Genomic DNA, 19,602 nt, shown 5'->3' on the forward strand with positions numbered 1-19,602 from the left:
CTGTCACTGAGCTACAGACCCTCTCCTTGTATCAGGTGTAGAAACCCTTTGTCACCTTAATAAATGAACAATAATAAATTGTAAACCCACAAAATTACAATTTACAGTTTATTCAGCAACAGCCCTCCCTCAGATTTGAGCTGATATTGTTAATGATGTACAGAGATGGAGGTCGGAGGCAGGGAAGTCCCCCTCTGGAACTGACTTCCTGAATTGGCCACTTTACAGTGCTTCCGGATCAGGCCAACTCTGGTTTAGCTCAATAATACTCCATTGTCATGTCATGGTGTGCAAATGTTGATAAAGTATATGAGAGGAGGAGATCCCTAAACTATACAGATCAAATGGCTTGAGTCTGTGCCTCATCTCTCATGTGTTTATATCTAGCAGTTACAGCCTCCCACATGGTTGCATTGGCATTGCGGTATGTTTACAGGCAATGACTGAGCATGCGGTAAACCATCTATTGAAGCCCTGGAAGGTCTGGATCCACAACAAACAAGTCAAGTTAAAACCTCTCAGTTCTGAGAGGGGAGGATCGGGGGTGGGGGGATCAGAGCTGGCTTTATCACAAGGGGAGGGTCTGGGAGCACCTCAAGTGAAAAACAATACAGAGTCCATTTGCTTTACAAGATACTAACTCTTCATTAATTTCCCCTTCCTTTTTTTATACTTTCAGAGCTCTGTATTTTATATGAAATCTGCAGGACATGTTGTAATGACCCTGAAATTGCACTGAAGACAGACCTCGCCCCTTCCATTTTTGTGATTGGTGTTGGTACTGCAGTGGTTGGTTATTGGCCACAGGGAGTGGAGTTGTTGCTTTATCTGGTCTCTTCTTTGTTAAAGAAAGATGTCTGATCCTGGCTCTCATCAAGACCCTGGTCTCAAGCCAGGCCTACTGGAAAAAAGCAACAGCTCAGATGACTGTCCGCCTTCGGTCAATTCGGAAAGGAGGAACAAAAGTGGGATAATAAGTGAACCTTTGAACAAAAGTCTTAAGAAGTCTCGGCCGCTCTCCCACTACTCTACTTTTGGTAGCACCAGCTCATTAAGCGAACATTCAGAGAAAGGTGCTCCCATAGCCAACGGCAATGAAGCCAGTATGGATAAAAGCAATTCTACCTCAAAGCACAAAAACATCTCTGACCTGCTGAGCAAATCAGATATTTCTTCTGAAGGACAGAACATCTTGCAACAGTTTGCTCAGTCTACAGAGCTGCTCAAAAGGGTCGTCCAGGAGCACATCCCCCTGCCTAATGACCACGGGACGGGCATCTCAGACATGGAAGCTGTCTCTGCTGCTGAGACAATGAACAGCCCCTCCGATTTCCCTTACCTGGGGGCCTTTCCCATCAACCCTGGCCTTTTCATCATGACCCCTGCTGGCGTGTTTTTGGCAGAGAGCGCACTCCATATGGCTGGCTTAGCGGAGTACCCAATGCAGAATGAATTGGCATCTGCCATCAATTCAGGGAAAAAGAAACGGAAAAGATGTGGCATGTGCCCTCCTTGCAGAAGACGGATAAACTGTGAGCAGTGCAGCAGTTGTAGGAACCGTAAAACTGGGCACCAGATTTGCAAATTCCGAAAATGTGAGGAACTTAAAAAGAAGCCTTCTGCTGCACTGGAGGTAATTGGGTTTGGTCAGGCAGCTTAATAGCTCCCCCTCCGCTGCTCTGTGTGGAACCACAATACCAATTTGTGAGGACTGGATGTGGAGGTGCCAGGGGTTTGTATCTGTTAGCAGTCTTTACCTTTTATATTCCACATGGCCCCAGTCTTCTCACACGTGCACGTGCACCCAGCTATCATTAGGAATCGGCAGAGAAACTGTCTCACATTGACTTTCTTTCCTGCGATGCTGTGAGTAGCTCTCTAGGTCCTGAAGTTGACTTTTCACAAACAGCTGATGAAGTGGTTAAGCTGTGTCTGAACTGTACCATCTTGGACTGCACACGTGATTAAATGCTTCACAGGGAAAAAGGTCCCTGCACATACAAAATAGCATGTTGGGGGGAAGGCCTCTACCCTGCCCTTCTCCCTGATATGCTCATTTTCTAGTCATCATTCTAATACTGTATGTAGTGCTTTGGATTATTCAAAATGTTTCACATCCGTTATCTTTTTATAATCCCCTGAAGAATAGTATTATTGTCCCCAGACTGCAGGTGGCGGGCTCAGACTGAGAAACTTGCCTAAAACCCCTTACTGGGATTAAAACAGAGGTGACACTGAACCAGGGACTTCCTGATTGGTAGCACAGTCTCATAGGCTGCAGTCCTATACCCACTTCCCTGAGAGCAAGCCCCATTGAACTCAATTGGATATACTTTTGAGTAGACACGTTATAGGATTGAGCCGCTAGCCACTACGTTACGCCAGCTCTCAATATGTTGGAGAGAGTTTTTCTTCATGTGGAGCACTGACGTCAGAAGCCAGGACAGTCCAGACAAAGGTTTACTGCTTGGAATGCTGTTTGTGAGAACTGGGCCTTTTGTAGCACAGGAAGAAAATGAGGTTCTTCTTAACAGATGGCCAGCCACCAATTTACATTAGTTTCTTCTAGCAAGTGAGGTTTATTTACTTTAAAATGTAGTGCTAATCACGTCTCTATAATAATATGCAACATGATGTACAAGACAACAAGGTCTCTCCAAAAACCAGAATTTGCTGAACCTGAACGGTCTTTTCTAGTGATGTCCACAGGCCAGTTATAAACATTGATTTTTAGGTTTAGCGTATAAATCCGCTTTGTACTGAGTCAACCCTAGGCTCTTGAGTGTTAGTAGCTGTCCGAGGTCTCAGCCATCTAAAATCCTTTTAACTTGGAGACACAGGGAATTGAGCCTAGGACTTCTGCAGGTAAAGCATGTGGGTCTCCCCTACGTCGAGGCCATTGGTGTGGGTTAATAATAAATATGTGTGTGTATTCTACAGCACTCCATTCTAATTCTTAAGATTCAAGATGCTACCCAAGTCCTTTGAAAAGTACCTTGTTATTGAGAAATAAGCTTGTGGAAAATCCATGCCATTGATCAGGGCATCCTTTAGTTTTTAAAGAATGGAACCCATATCAAATTCAATGGGGTCTTATTGCCTGGAAGCGTCCTTGGGACGGGTGATCTGTTTCTCCTCATAGATGTCAGCCTGCCTTGACTTTTACCAATAGCTCATGCCCATAGCCTTTATTGTGGCAAACTCTTCTTGTCAATGGGATTTGACTTTAGTAAATATCACTGACATCTGCCTAAAGAGAGTGCAACCCCAAGTCTTCCTTGTAATTTGGAAGTTTGTTGCTAAATTCAGTGAAGTAGCATATGAGAAGCATGTCATGGAAGACTTCAAACAAAAGAATGAAGGGTTGAATAAATCAGATTCATCTGAAATGCCAACAGAGCAAGGTAAGGACATAAATGCTGCCAGTAAACTAAATTATCTGAAAAGTTAGGAATGTTTAGTACCTTTAAGATGCAGCATAAATTTTGCTTTGCTAATCTGTCAGTTTCCCAGATGAGGGGAGGTTCGGGGCTAGTATTCACTCCCCACAATAGAGCTATCTGTGTGATCTAAAGAGTGGATTGGGGGATACTTTGGAAAGCAGCTCATCCACTTTCCACTGTGACACTCTCCGCTCTCAAAATCTCACTTGAAAACATGTCTGATGTCCTAGAGAGGCAATTCTTTATTTGCATGTGTTATTTATTTTTTGTAGGGGAGAATGAACATAATATTTGCAATATCTCCAAAATAATTGCAGAAGGGCGATATGAGGTAGAAAAGTAAGAGTCTTGGAGCATTACTACATGTTACACACACATATGTACACCAAAGCTGTGACAGCTGCCGCTTCTACAAGAAAAAAGCAGGTGAATTTGGGAACTGGGCACTGATGATTCAGAACGGAGAAGTAGTGGTAGGAGAAGTCCTTCCCCCAGCTCAAGTGTGGGAGGAAAGCAGTGTGCAGGGGGAGGGTTCAGCACTTCTCTGCTCCAAATTGCCCCCTCCTAAAACTGCTTTTCCATAAGCAGCAGTAGTCATCAGCATTCACATGTAGTGTAGTTCTTTCGTTCTCTTGCAGTCTTGATTTAGAATTGTTGTACAGATACGATGGATTAATTCAGCCAGCGATATGCTTTGCTGTTTCTTGAGATGGATGTCAGCTTGCAACCCAAAGAAGGGTGTGTGTACCTTTAAAGACCCAGCTTTGTTGCTGTTGCAGAGATGTGTTTCTCTCTCTCCATGCCTTCGCCCCAACAAAGAGGCAAAGAGCTCAGCCCACTTTGAGCCCCAAACATGTGCCAGCCCAAACAGCAAGTGTGTCCTGCTGACATCTGCACCCAAACTGGGTACTTGTGCTCACTGTGTCAAAGCCAGGCCTTGTGTCTCCTTGGTCAGTTGGTCTCCCCTTGATCAGTACTTGCAGGGAGAGGTGTAGCACCCATGTCTGCAGCAACTCTGAGGCTGGTCTCTGAAAGGTACAGGCCCCTTCTCCAGCTTGTGAATGATTGCTCTGTGAGTTGGGCAATCGGCTAATTTTTAGAGGAGTTGCAGCTTCTAACTCCTGCTTCAGTTCCATTTTATCTACATGTGATAGTCAGACAATAGGGCAGTGGGGTATTGTCTGGCTATACTCCTCCTCAAGGTATTTCCTGTGAAGTTGGTGAAGGCTAAAGACACTACAGTTCCAGTGGGGATACTATATGGCACAGAGGATGAGCTCATTTGCTCTCTTATTAGCCACATTCTTGTTTTTTCAATTAGCATCAGATTGGAATGCATACCTAAGGAGGGGAGGAATTTGATCTGGGTGGTGGTGATATGGGGGGACTGATACCTTTCAAAACTGTGGTATTTATTGCTAAATTCTATGCTTTTTCTAATTTGCTGAGTCAGTGATCTGGAAGACAGGAGAGGGGAAAGTCCACTACACTTAAAGAGACCTAAAGTGGGGAAACCGAGTCCACAATGCATATTAGGCTGAAGTATTTTCCCGTCTTCTCTGCATTTTGGGAGTTTGTGGGAAGTTAAATGACACGGCAAACCCAGGAAAGGGCTCCACTACTTTATTTGCTTTCTGCTTTGTGAATCTGGAATAATTGAAACTGAACCATCAGATTATATGAAGGGTCCCATTCCATCTGGAACACATTTGTTCTGATTTTGGGAGTTAGGGCAAGCATCTCCCAAATGCCAGCAAACCTAATCTAAGTGAAGAGTTAATTACTATGCATTGCTATATTTAGACAAGGTAACAAATAAATAAAGCAAAGACCTGTTAGGTCTGCTGGGTGCCCACAGGCAGTGTGGGGCCCTGCTGAAATCAAAAGAGCTCTGGCTCTTTCCTTGCCAGCCTAGGCATACCCTGCGAGCCTGACTAGAGTTGGAAATAGGTCCATGTATCTTCAGGCAGTAATTTCTGCACTTCTATGTTTCTGTTTGGTGAGATGGTTGACCTGGTCCAGACTCCTCAGAGAAGATACGTTGTGCTGGCAGGTGGGGGAAGAGATATGTAGCACAGTGGGAAGCGTTGAACATGTGATGGAAGGCATATTATCAAGGCAGAAAACCACAATGTGGCACCACCACCAACACACCATGAAAGAATATGTACCGCTTGTCACAAGAATGGTATACAAAGTGAAGTGACTGACTGTACACCAGACTGACTGTACACCATGTATACTCCTCATGGGCAGTGTGAATATGCAGGATCTGCCTGTCCCTGGAAAGGTGACCATATGCAAACGAGGACAGCTGGGCTTCTGCGCCTTTAGCAGTGTGTTGAAGAGGGAATTTCACCAGGTGCAGCTTCTCATGCATGGGTTCAACAAGTTGTAGCTGTTTAAAGCCACTTTTCTACTCAATTGCTAAAGGTGCAGGGATTCTGCCCATTGCTGCATGGGGCACCTTTCTCTGGGATGTAACTGGCAAAGGCAGGAACTCTCTTTTGATTGCATTAGCTGGTAGCTAATGACTTGGAAAGGTGTGTGCAGGTAGATGTGTGTGTAGTTTGTTTATTCAAGTTCCAAGGCAAAGAATTCAGCCAAACTATCCAGTGTCTTCATTTTCTGAATCTGGTCTCAATTGAAATGACAGGAGACTGTGCATCATGAAGATGTGCCCCCAGAGCTGGTTGTTACAGAGAGACGCTGGGGTAGCAGGGGTGGTCTTCATCTCCTCGGTGGCCATGGCCAGTTGGAGTATGGGCAAGACTGCACACGCTGATGTGTTGAATGAGCAAAAGAGTCATGATGGTATTGCAATCTGAAAATCAAAAGGACTGAAGAAAAGAGAACAAAAGGAAAGATTGGCATCTGAAAAGAAACATCCTAAGAGCAGCTCCCAGGCCCTTACAGCAGGTGTGGCTGTTCCCTGCTTCCCATAATCTTACTGTCCCATATTTCCAAGCAACATGGAAAAGTATCCATTGTGACACTAGCATAGATTATGTTGCACTAACGTAAGTGACCTCTAGCACGATGCCAATAGCGTTAGCTTGTGTGACGGGTTTCTCCTGAAAACCCATCACACAAGCAAAAGCTCTTAGCGTTGCACTAGAGGTTGCTTACACTCGCTCATAATTTATGTTAGCGTTCGTGCCAAACTGCATACTTCCCCTTGAGCTGATCCTTCAGCCTGGTCGCTGATTCATTTCTGAACATGCAAAAGCCTGGTAGTGTGGTGTCACTACTGGAAGGGACACTGGGACAAGTCCAGGCCTCTCTTGAGCATCACCTTCAGCCTGTGCTTGAGGGAGGGAAACCAGCAAGGGCTGTGGTTCCCTACAAGCCTCCACAATGCGATATATGGGGTGAGAATAGCCTGGATGAAGGGGCTTTATTTGGAGACGTGGATGCAGGTCTTGTTCAGCAAAAGCATCGCTACTTCACCTAAGGATTAACAGTAAGGGCAGTTAGAATTCAGCAACATGAAATGAATTCATTCATCAGTGAGATTTCAACACCGCCATTTATGAACATTCCAAAGACCCAGGCAGTGCTTCAACGGGGGGGGGGCTGTCAGTGACAGTCCTTTGCTATAGGCCATTGTGGTTTGAAAACAGGTTTTTGAAAGGCCATAAAATGACAACTCCTGTAAAAAGTTCACGGAAGCTTACTGGAAGTCTGAGAGCTTGAAGAGAACAGCAGGGATGGCTTGCTCTGTTGTTGCTCTCTCTCCCCGCCTCAGTCCCTTTCCTGAAAAGCATTCATTTATAAATATGTATTTCATAAAGTTAGTAAAATAACAATGAATGGGTACAACACCAGTCAAAATTGTGCTGTTTACAAATCGTAATCCCCCCCCCCCCCGATGATTATCTGTAAGAAATACCTATATATCTGATCGCAGGTTCATATGCTAACAGCGCCTTAGATTTTCAGTGGCTTAGATTTTTTTCTCTTAAAAGTAAGACAATGTAAGGGAAGCACATGCTGTTTGAATTATCATGCTGTAAACAATAACCATAATTTCCAAGTAACACTTGCAATTTGTTTGAATATAATTTTTTAATCACTTTAAAGTATCCTTTATTGATTTCCCCCCATATCAAACATTTGAGTTCAAATACTTTGGCCTACTGGACGTTTTGAGGTATAAAACAAGTGTCATGTACTTGTTTAGTTTTGCTTGTTAAGTGTAAGTCTAGCATATTAAATCAGATCCCAATTGATTTAGGGCATCAGAAAATTTTCCCAAAAAATGTCTGACGTTTCCCCCAATTTCAAATCTTCTGGAAAAACCACATCACTGGTGGCTACAGGCCTTCTGTTTTTGAGAGCCCCTTCCACTAGTACCATTTAAACAGACTGCAAGGAGTGCTCTTTTACTCACCTATCCATCAGAACAACTGAGTCCTTGTAGGACTCTCAAGAGGAATTGTGCTCTGTCTGTTTTCAGTGAGATGCAGGGCAAGTAGCATGCATTGCACCAAAACACTGCAAACTCTGTGTCATGCTCCAGCATGTGCCAGCTCAATCTACTTATCCTTCTGTCCGAGCCTTCTTCTCCTTGATCACTTTCCATAGCCATCAGTAACATCATCAGTCATCCTGTAGGCTTGCAGCCTTGACTTTATCTTTGAGTCTTCCTCCTCTTTTTCCCCCCAAACTCAACATTCAGCTTGCCTCCCTATACTGTGTCGACAAATTCTTCCCATTTCTTTCTATCCTGTTAGCTTAATGCTGTGGTTCGTGCTCAGGTCATCTCCCACCTTACTTCCTGCAACCTGCTCTCTGATCTTTCCCTGCTAGTCTTTTCACTGCTATCCAAAATGTAGCTGCCAAAACCATTCACTCCGTTGATCAGACCATATAACATCACTCCTCAAATCTCACTGGCTTCTCATCCCCTTCTGTATCCAGCAAACTCTTTGTCCTTGCCTTTTAAGGTTCTCGATTTCCTTGCCCTTTTTTTCCATCGTATTTCTGCCTGTGACCTTCATTCACTTCTTCAACTCCAGCAACCTCAGCTACTTTTATAGAGCTTTCTTGCTCTATAACCCATCTGCCTGTGCTCCGTATGCCTGGCACGCCACCTCTGAACTTGCATGTGGTCCTGCCTCACATGTATGTGGTCCTATCTCTCTCATCCTTCAAATTCCTCCTCAAAATACCCCCCTTTCCACCAGGCCTTTAGCTTAACACCTTAATCTGCATTCTCAACGGTAACCAAGTTTATGTGTAACTGGATTTGTCCACATGCATCCTTTCCTGCCTTTGACCTCCATTGTGTCTTTCAGATAATAAGCAACTTTGGGGCAGAGACCTGTCTGTTTTTTGCTTGTGAAACTTGATAAATTTATTTATTTTTATTTATTTATTGCATTTCTGTACCACCCCATAGCTGAAGCTCTCTGGGCGGTTTACAGAAGTTAAAACATTAAATTAAACAATATAACATTAAACAATATAAAAAGTTTAAAAGCCATTTACAAAAAAGCACATAAAAGCACACAGACAATACACACGAACAACATATAGCTAAAAACAACATTGAGCATTGAGCATCATGTACTCTGATGGTCCTGTATAATAAAAAGGCATAATAATTATGATAATGATATCCCAGAACATCTCAGTCCCATTGAATTAAATGCATGTCATTTCAGACAACACGTCTCCAAAGTGTCCCGCTTTTCACTTTTGATCAGGTTTCACATGGGGTAATGCAAGTCTTGTAGACAAGAAGCCATTGGCAGTGCAAAACAATAGTTTTATTGAGTCTGCTAACCTACAGTTATGTCTGCATTGACTCTGCTCTAAGAAATCCTGGGCTAACAAAAATTCTGTGCCAAGGAAATGCTGAATCCTGCAACCTGTATGAATTACACACAGTAAGCACATACACATTTATCGGCCTGCTTTGCATAATTTATTCTTCAGGTGGAAAAGCAATGTAAGACGCTGAAACTAGAGTTTTGTAGAAATTCCAAATGTCTGCTTTTGTGCTTGTGTGGAACTGAAGAATAGCCACAGTCCTGCTATGAATATTTGTGTCTGAAGATGACACAGCTTAAGAACAGTCTTAATATATATCTCCAAGTACAACTCTCCATGACTCAGTATTACTGAGTCCCACAATGGTGAAATCTTTGGAGTAGTCTTTGGAGGAATCGTTGCAACCTTTTTTTTAAAGGGTATTTTTGCTAACATAATTCAGTCCAAAGCATAAGGGTGGTTGTGGACAGTAGCAGGCAACGTTAAGCCTTTGTGTTTTACAAAGGCTATTTAGCAGCTAGCTATGCTAAGGCAATCTTTGGGAGGTCATTCAAATGTTCGCATTCCTGATGAGGCACACACAAGTCACATTATGGTTATTTCTTTGCTTCTTTGGACCCCAGTAATTTAATTGTAAATTCTAGGAAATGGTGGGAGACATATTTGTCTAACAAATAGTTCCAGAAGCCCAAGATTCATTAAAAGCAACCAGTTGTTTGGGGGCAGAAGTGCTTCCTATTGATTCCTGTATCCAGACCTCGCTCCTTCTGAAACAGATTTGAGAAAAGATTAGAAACTGTCAAATTCAAATGCAGTGAAGGAAATAGCCACAAAAATGAATTTCTAAAATCAAAATCAAAGGAAGTCAAAATTTGAAATGTATGAATTCTTGGCCTCCCTTGACACTTTCTGCAAAGAGAAATTTTGCTACATGAATCCTAACAAAATCGATATTACAGGCCTCTTCCCCTCACCCCAGTATTCTGTCTTTGAATAAACTATGGTGCTGCATGGGATAGTTGAGGGACAATTTATGTCAAGGGGAGGAGATGTTAGAGTGAGACCCCAGCATATTATGTAATATCTACTAGCATTATGTCTAGACTCTTCTGTTAGCATTAATTATATCTGTGCAGGGTTGTGTAATTATCACATGATGTGCACTGACTGGGGCATGCTGGGTGTTGTAGTCCAACACATCTGGAGGACACCAGGTCAGGGAAGGAGCCTATAAAGCATCATAATGCTTCTCTCCCGCTGCCCCCCAATGCTAGAGCTGTTGAAAGCTCATGGTTGAATAATATACTCTGGAATAATCCAAGTGATGTCAGTTGAAACCAATCTGGAGTAAGGACTTTGGCGATTACAGTTCAATTCTTGCATTTCTAGAGGATGAAAAGGAGCATAGTCAGAATAGCAAGACTTTTTTCTTCAATGATACTATGAAAAAAATAAAATTAGAATAAGATAACATTTTAATCCCAGCATCTGGGACAAATATTGTTCAAAGATGAGGGGTTAAGATGCGCAATCAACCACTGATTTTCTTTATTATGTAATCTCTCTCTCTTTCTCGCTTGTTTCCTGATCCCCCAAATACAAGCCCTGCCTTGCTGGATCAGACCAAGGTCTATCTAATCCAGCATTCTGTTTTTAACAAGAGCCCACCAGGTGTCTGTGGAATATCAGAAGCTGGACATCAAGGTACTCAGTACATCTGTTACTCAGAAGTATACTGCCTCTGTCCATCAAGGTTATTATTTAGCTCTCCCATGGTTACTAGATGTGATAAATGTCTTCCAAGTAAACATCCTTTTCTATACAGACAGTACAGTTGGCGTTTCCAACTTGGCTCCCTCCAGATGTTTTGGTTCCCCCCATCATTCCTGACCATTGGCCTTGCTGACTGGGGCTGATGGGAGTTGTCGACACATCTGGAGAAACTGATGTTGGGGAAGGCTGCGCTAGATGTTAGCCAGTGTGTTATTAAACACAGTGTGATCTGGTTTAAAATGTTGAATTTATCTGCGATTCATGGCAAAGGAGCCTAGTGGATGCCCCACTTCTGTTTCTTCTAATCTGGGTGATGTTCTGATTCCCACAGCATGTAGTTTACTTTTTTTAATCTGTTGAGGCGCAAGGGTGGTTTGCAGCAGGCTCACGGGCATCAGGAAGCTTAGGGGATCTTTGTAAAAGAAATCGGCTAGAATCGAAAAGGCTGCATAGCCAATTCTGTATTTGACTCAGTAGAAGTCAGACATGGAACTCTTCACAAGGCACAGCAGAAGGCTTGGCAGCGTGTGTGTGGGTGGCTTCAGCCGTGTTGTGTCTGGAACAGGGAGAAGGTAGAGAACAAAGGCAAAGAACCTGCACCATATTTTAAATATCCTTTTGAGGAATGACCTTCTCAAAGGCCCACTTTGTTTTTTTGTCCTCATGAACTCGCCAACTCTTAAGGCAAGCCCTTGAAAGTTAAAGAGTCATTCTTTTTCAGTACAATTACAAAAAAAATTGCAGTGATAGGTCAAGCTAACCCCAGCAGGCAAAAGGAACCTGTAGGGTCTTGTCTCGCTGTCAAAGAGTAGTGTTCACACTCCAATCTAAGCCAAGAGCGTCTCACAGCAGGAATCTCTCCTAAAGAACAAATTACCATACCTGCTCTTCTGTCAGTGGGAAGTAAAAGTCATTTTCTGTCCCTCAGGTTCATCAGCAGGTAGATGCATGTGGTAGCCAACAACTTGGAAATTTTGATAGCAGCTATTGGATAAAATGTTGCTCATTCACAATCCAAACTAAAATTAGTAGATGTCATTTGAGTTTCCCTGGATAGAGGGACCTCTATAAAAAGTGCAACAGACACGTGGGCTTTTGAACAATTGGATTTTTAAGATACCTTTCAGCAGATAATATTAGTTTTAGGCTGTGGTCCTAAAAACACTTTTAGGCTCTGATCCTAAGAACACTTACTTAGGAGTAAGCCCCACTGAATTCAGTGGGACTGCCTTCTAAGTAAGATGCTTCAGATCAGGCTACATGTTTATCAGGCCAAAGCTGATTGTTATGAATTCAGTGCATATTTGTTTTAATGAACAAATTGTTGTTGTTGTTCCCCTGTTGCGCTGACAGTGCATCAGGTTAAAGTTAAGACATACATTCTGTATGTGGCAGGAGTGTTTCCTTGGCAAATTTGCTGCATTCTGAGCATTGGTTCTGGAACAGCAAAGGTTTGTTCAAACCAGTATCACCACATCTAGGGTGTCTGTCCGCCTTGACCCAGCACACAAAGAAGGTAGCCACTGCCCCGTGTGTGGCAGTCCCTGAATACTGCATAACTCCATGTGCAAATGATATGGCCCACTGTTTCAAGAACATTAATTAAACACATATTCTAAAAGTGTTATTAAAACAGCTGGTGTTTCTAGTGGAAACAAGTTAGCACTCAAATTTTGACCTTAATCCTTTTCTTAACAATAGGTCAACTTGCATTGACCAAACTACACTTTGAATTATATATTTAAAGTAGAATGTATTAAGGTGTGCTGTTTCAGGTGGTATTTTATTCATTCCTTTGTCTTAATTATTTCAAAAGGCACTGATTTTTGTACAGAAGAAAGTGGAGGGGAAGTGTTTAGGACATATTTGGTGTGTGATAAACATATTTTCCTGAGCATTTTTGTGCAGCAAATTATTTTCTTGCAACTTGCTCAACATTAAGCCATGTTCTGAGTTATATTGTCTAGCCTATAAGTCTCCAGTCATGGAAGGAAATCCTAATCTTCACTAGCCCACTGCTTGGTATAGTGCTGTGGGGACCTGAGTGACTGGAGGGTTTCTTTGAAACTACAAGGATGTGGGATCATTGGAATTCAAACTCTTTCCCATTGTCACCAGCCACCTGGAAAGCAGTGCAGGGTTTAAAAAGACAAGAATGAGTCCCTTTAAAATTCTAACATGCACTCCCAACTTCCATAGGCACTCAGGCTTTACCAGAAACACTGTATGGCTGTACAGGTTGGTGGCAATTTCATGGGTCCTCCCTCCCCTTCGAGCAATGTGTCTGAAAAACAGAACAGACGAGGGCTGAAGTGTTCTGAAGGTTAGCTTGGCATTGTGAAGGAATGTCCTTTTCTCTCATAATGCTGTAACGTAAGCTGAACATCAGACTTCAGGCTTTTAGTCTAGCTCTAGTCTTCACCCATTAAAACCTAGAGACATAAGATTCAAAGTCCAGCTAAAACCTCAGCACAAGCAAAACTGTCTTACTAAAAGAAAGACTTAGTAGCATGCCCCAGCTTTGTCCAGTCTCTTATGGAGAGGGAATTGTACAGTTAACACTACTTCTCTCTGCCATCTTTGGGATGCACCCTGAGCAATATCAAACACTAACCAATGAAACTGAACCTCAGACAACAACAACAATGACAACAGATGCTTTGAGGCTTGAGTAATTTGGAATCAATGAAGCCTTTCCTTCTAACAAAGCCCATATTCCCTAAACTATAATGCTAGTTTTTTTTAATTGTTTCTTTTGCTTATTCAACCCTGTTTGGTTAAGGTAAATGGGAACGTTGCACATCACAGCATGTTTGTGAAATCAGTTTTGGAAGATAAGTAGCCCTGCCACACCTCTCTCCCTCCCATTTCCCCTCCCAGATTGTAAAGTCGCAACACTGTGCTATCCCACCTAGCAGTGCTCAAACCCCTAGGAAGAGATCAACGTGCCACCTCAGAAGCTTCAACTCCATATAGGGTATGGGTTACATACGTGCCTGTCTGTCAAAGTAGCTATGCTGGCACAATAAACCTCTAATCTTGTCTTAAGTGTCTCCTTAGCATGTCATTCCCTTTCGTGTATCCAGTGTGAGGCTCACATCATCCAGGGGTGTGCGCTGCCTGAATGGTCAAGATGGTCTTCTCATAGTAGATCATGCACGGCCTGAGTCCAGCACCTTGAAGTCTGCCTAGTAGACTGCCAAGGCTAGAGCACTGAGTAGCACAAACCCTTAGGGGCTCACCTTTCCAGGAGATGGACAGGCTGCTATGTTGTGCATTGACTTCACCTGCACTATTCAAGGGCAGGTTCCCAAGTCTGATCTTGCATCCCAACAACTCTGGTCTGGCCAGACAGCATTCCTTTGAGAACAGGAATCCATTCCAGTGCAAAACATGAAGAATGTATGTAGCAGAATTTAAAGGAACAACCCTCAAGAGACCCAGACTTATGATATGAAGACATTTTTTCTCCTAGCTTCAGTCATGTCTTTTCAGGTACTGAGACCAGCCACTGAATGGGGAGTTGTTTCTGTGTTCATATAATGAGAATCCAGACCGCTTTCCCTCCCTCAGCACCTCTTTAAAGTGTGAAAAGAGGAGTTTGGGGAATATTTGTGTGTAGCTAGCCAACGGGCTGAGAGGCTCCACAAGAGGCTATTTGGTCCTGTGAGGTGCAGGTTGTTGGTAAAGATGTGAATGTTGTGAAAAACTGTAAAAAGGTCTGGGGCAGGAGCAGAAAGTGAAAATTTTTTTGAAAGGGAGGACAGCAGAACTGGAATTACAAATATGTAAGGATGCCATATCAACTCATGGGGGACACTGCAGCTGAAAGATGGGGCACCCTCTGTGATGTGTTGCTCTGGCCATTCCGTAAAAGAAGCAAACTACTGAACTCTGCCCAGGGCTTCTTGTTCTCCTCCCTGCTCATCATGTGTCCCTGTTCTGTTCTCTTCTGTCTCTGCAGAAAGTGATGCTTCCTACAGGCGCTGCATTCCGATGGTTTCAGTAGGAACAAGAATCCCAAAGCTCTGTCATCCAGTGCAATGTCACTGCTTGCTTGTGTTGTCTCAGGCAAGGATTTTTTTGGCGAAAATGAATGGATGCGCCTGTGTCTCCTTTAGAACCAAAAATATTTTCTCGCAGATTTCATTCCTGTTTTTTTATAATTTTTTGGCATATGTTTAACATCTTAAAGTACTAGTAAAACAAACATTAACTGCTTTTCAAATACTTTTTTTAAAAAAAGAATCCATAAAGTACCAAGACGTAATAGAGTATGGACAATCAATCAATTTATTTTCCTGTGTTTTGGTGTTGATGTTGTTTATGTGTGGAAGATGCAGTTCTTGTGTAGAGAATGTAAATTTACAGTAACCTTTTAAATCTAGTTACTAATAAGCACTACTGTAATTAGCACAGCTGTTTACTCATTCATATTTTTGTTTGATTACTTTCCATCATTAAAGAAAAATAGTGTGGCTAGTTTCTAGAATGCCTCAATTCCATGTTTATAAATGAGAATATGTTTAAAATAAAGTAGTTCCCCTTTCCCTAACCATGCACATAAGATAAGGTTTAATCAGCAAGATGTTTGGTATTAAAAAGTGAAACTGTACTGAAAAAATGGCAAGTCTTCAAAGCAAAACAAAATAGTAAGTTCAGATTAAGAAAACTGCACATAGAATAAGCCCAGATCTAATTGCAACAATTCTCTTTTAGAAACCATTTGAAAATGTTACTGGAATACAGATATAAGCTATTGCAGAACCTGTGCTGAAAACATATACAAGTCTTTTTCTTCTGTTCAAAGCCCTCGTCTCCTGCTTTCTCACCATCACTAACTGAAAGGCTGTTTGTAATGTTCTAGCAATTCAGGCTGTTTTGTGAATAAAAATGAAAGCATGTTTTGTGTCATGGTTTACATCTTCATTATTCTGCCCATTTTGGTTGCATGCAGGATCTTTTTGTTTGTTTATTTGGGGTGGTGACACCAAACAAAAAATGGCCTCAGATATGTTGTGGGGCTTTTCACAATATTTTCCATTTTTTGTCTTTCTTGGCACTGAGAAGGTTTAAACTGAGGGTGTTTAAAAGTGTTTTAGTTTTTTGGTTGTTTTTTTTTTTAAATAAGAGAATTATAAATGTTTAACAGTGCAATTCGTACAATCAGATATTTCTTTTTGCAATCTGCATATGTTACTGGCTAGCCAAACATGTTCTGCTCATATGTGGTATACTGAATCTGGGTTTGGTATAGCATTTTTATCAAGCTGAACTAAAAGCAAACAACTAAACATTTGATGACAAGAATATTTGCTCAAATTGGAAAGCTCATCAATTTTAGAAATGGAAATCATAGCATTTACATTTGCAAATTTATAGGGATATCAGCTATCCAAGGCCACATGAGCTGCAAGTGGCTCCAGAGAGAATCGGATATTGGCTTTGAATTACGCTAGGATTTCAGAATGTGTACCACAGTCAAAGTTTTCCTTGAAGCTGCTGCGCCTGAGTTCCCTCGACTCTTCTCAGCCCTGTTTCGTCCTTCCTAGCAAGTACTTGTAATAAAGTTTTTCCAATTTTAGCAAATAAAACAGATACCCCCAGCTAATAATTTTGTGTGTGCGCGTGTGTGTGTGTGTGGAATTCTGATCAACCCTTCATGACATGTGTCAAGGTTCTCCTTATGACCTGGAGCAACTCCTTAAGGATCTCTTGCCTCCTTAAGAGTCCCACCTTCCTTTTAAACTTCCCGTTTCCAGTAATGCAGGGTTTAGGCTGTTGACGCGGGGTAACTGACACTCTAGGGACGGGGTTTAACAGTTTACTAGTACATTTAAAGCAAGCAAATCGCAATACACAATAGAGCTGAGTGATACAAAAGGCATTAAAAGAAACTTGCAAAATGCAAGTTCCTTTACCCTAGCTGTCCTTAGACTTTCCTAGGCTGCTGCTGCTGCTTGCTCACTCTTCAGACTGCTCTCACTTCAGGCTCTGGCTGTCTCTGCTCTTACTGGCTGTCTCGCTGTCTTTATATACCGTCCTCCCTCAACACCGAAAGTACTGCTTCAAACCTGAAGAAATGAAATTCAAGTGGAGAATTGAAACTGACACATAATAACCAGAGAAATGAAACTACTCTTCTCAAGGATATTCCCTCCCAACAGAAAACTCCAAGCCTCTAAGCCTGACCTTTTCTCCTTTGCCTCTGTAGTCCTCAAATCCTCACAACATGTCAGTCCCAATCTAATGTTGGGTTTAAAACTTTCTCTCTGGGAGTGATCATTGTCTTGGATGCTTCTTCATTTTCCATATGGCAAGGCAGTCCCATTAACATACAAAAATAATTGTATTTGAACTTGTTTTGTCAGTAAAGGTATTAGGTGAATGCTTAGAGATGGAATATATTCTTTTTAAATACATTAAGGGAGCAAATGATTGATAAAAGCACATTTGAGCCAACTTTTGTCATTTAGTTATTAGAAACATCATGAATTCACATGTCTTGAGGCATTCAAAGTATAATTGGGTTTGCCAGCTGAGGATCGAGGAAAGCTAATGCTGTATCCCAGGACCATCCAAGAATACTTTGTGCCTTTGAGCTATAGCGCCAGGCCTAATTTCGTCTTGCTCCGTGGTCTAAGAGCAAAGAGCAATGCAAAGTAAGCGAATCAAGAACTCCAAACCTCATGTGAGCTTGAAGCAGGTTCTGCCCAAGCCCACCTAATACAAATACAAATTTGCTGATGCAAATGCACTTTGCTGAGTAAACCGGGAGGTGTTTATGCCACCATCCTGTGCAGCTGCCAAAAAAGAGCACAACATGTGCACTTATACCTGAGAAGGTGGGCTGGAAAGTGGGCAGAGGATCTTCCTGTTGTCTATGGGTGGGTTTCACCGAGCTTGTTGCCCCTCCACATGGCTAGTAATGGCAGATTATGAAAACAATGTTGCAGAATTCACATTTTCCTGACACATAATTCGGGGTGCCCTGGTGCGGAATTTGAAATTTATTTTTAAGCACAAGAGCGTATACCTTTGGCTGAGCACAGGGCTGACAGCTAGCATCACTGACTTTGAAGAGATATTAGAGCTCTTGCATCTTCATAGAAAATAGGCAACATTTTTTTTTTCCAGATCACAGAATAAACTTTCCTAAGAGAAAGACTCCCTGATGATCTTGGGGGGGGGGGGGGACACACCTTAAGAAAAATTTCACAAGCACACTTATCAGAGGTCCCCCTCAAACTGCTCCTTAGATCTGGCAAGGCGTCTGAATAACCTGCTGGAAGCATGTAGTTCGTGGCATTGGAAAGCTGGTCAGCTGAACATCTCACCGATTTCTAAGGACCAATTAATAAACTTTCTGGGGCGTATCCTGAGGAGGAATGATGCCACTGAAGGCCCCTCAGAGATACCAGTTTCAGGTCTGTGATGTTCTTCGAGATTTTCAATTCAGGAGTTGAGCACCTTCTTGGGAATCCATGTTGTGAGGCAACGCACTGGGTTGTGTGCTAGGTTTTCAGTGTAGAGTAAAATTCAGTTATTCCCTTCTATATCTCACCAGCCTGAATATTACCCCTGCCCTGAAATAGTTATCATTCAAAGTGATGCAAGAGAGACAGTCAAAGTTGCTTGTGAATTGCTTTATTTATATAATCTCTCTGCCCTGGAAACGCTGGTGGAGGTTGGTATATAAACCTTTACAATATATTTGCTTGCAATACTCAGGGTTTTGTCTGCTAAGCAAACATGTTGGAAGCTTTTCCCTACACAACACTGTGCTGAGAACTCTGTGTCGTATCTACACACTTGCAGATCTCAGGCTGCCATATGGAATGGCATCCTGAGAGGGATGATTGAAACAGGAGGAGGGAAGTCCCTTGAGCTGACGTCCTGCTTTCTGAATGCACACGGAAGGGATTTCCAGACACAAGAAGAAGAAGAAAGCACCTGGCACTAATTCTGTGCTCATGGTAGCACAGGCCCAGTGGTAGAAGCACTAGGTCCTATTCCCATTTAATAGGAGTTTTGCTTTGTTTGCTGGGGGCGGGGTGGTGGTGCAGGGAGTAGAGAGTTAACTATGTAGAAAGAGCACATGAATCCAGCATTCAGTTTCCAAGAACAGCTGGATGCCTCTGGAAGTTACAAGTATGGCCATGAATGTGATGGCCATACCTATCTGTCGCCAACATCTGGTACACAACCTCCGCATATGGAGGTTCCATTTAGCTAGTATGACTAATCCTTACTAAAAACAATCCACACTACAGTCACCACCACCACATCTTGTGGTAGTGAATTCTATAAAGTAACTTTGCATTGTCTGAAGTACTACTTTTGTCAGTCCTGAGCCTGCTGCCAATCTCATTGTGTGAAGCTGGGTTTTATTATTACTATTATTACTACTACTACTACTATTAAATTTATAAAGCACCTTACATTTCTTAAGGAAGAAAAAACTATCCACTTTCTCCTCACCATTCATAATTTTATAAACCTCTATAATATAATTGTCTTTTTTCTAAACTAAAAATACCAGTTCTATATTTAAAAGCCCTCCTTTTTCAAAGAAAACATATTCCGACACTCCAGGTTTTTCCCCAGC

At 42.2% G+C, this 19,602-nt stretch overlaps 1 protein-coding gene across 8 annotated transcripts in view; it reads left to right on the plus strand.

The window, feature by feature from the left end:
• CXXC5 (CXXC finger protein 5) overlaps positions 1–16,606 on the plus strand; it is a 100,846-nt gene extending 84,240 nt beyond the window's left edge. For 6 of the 8 annotated variants that reach the window (XM_084850822.1, XM_084850817.1, XM_084850814.1 and 3 more), the window contains 2 exons: positions 680–1,633; positions 14,959–16,603. In XM_084850822.1, coding sequence (XP_084706948.1) covers positions 854–1,633; positions 14,959–15,003 — 825 coding nt within the window. In that variant the 5' untranslated portion in view covers positions 680–853 and the 3' untranslated portion in view covers positions 15,004–16,603. Of the gene's footprint in view, positions 1–679; positions 1,634–14,958 lie in introns of all 8 variants that reach the window. The other 2 variants (XM_084850819.1, XM_084850820.1) reach the window with 1 other exon arrangement.
• Positions 16,607–19,602: the final 2,996 nt, after the last annotated feature.

The sequence above is a fragment of the Heloderma suspectum genome, chromosome 4 (genome assembly GCF_057233095.1).
Source record: "Heloderma suspectum isolate Gila_16-S chromosome 4, 16-S_ref, whole genome shotgun sequence".
NCBI lineage: Eukaryota > Metazoa > Chordata > Lepidosauria > Squamata > Helodermatidae > Heloderma > Heloderma suspectum.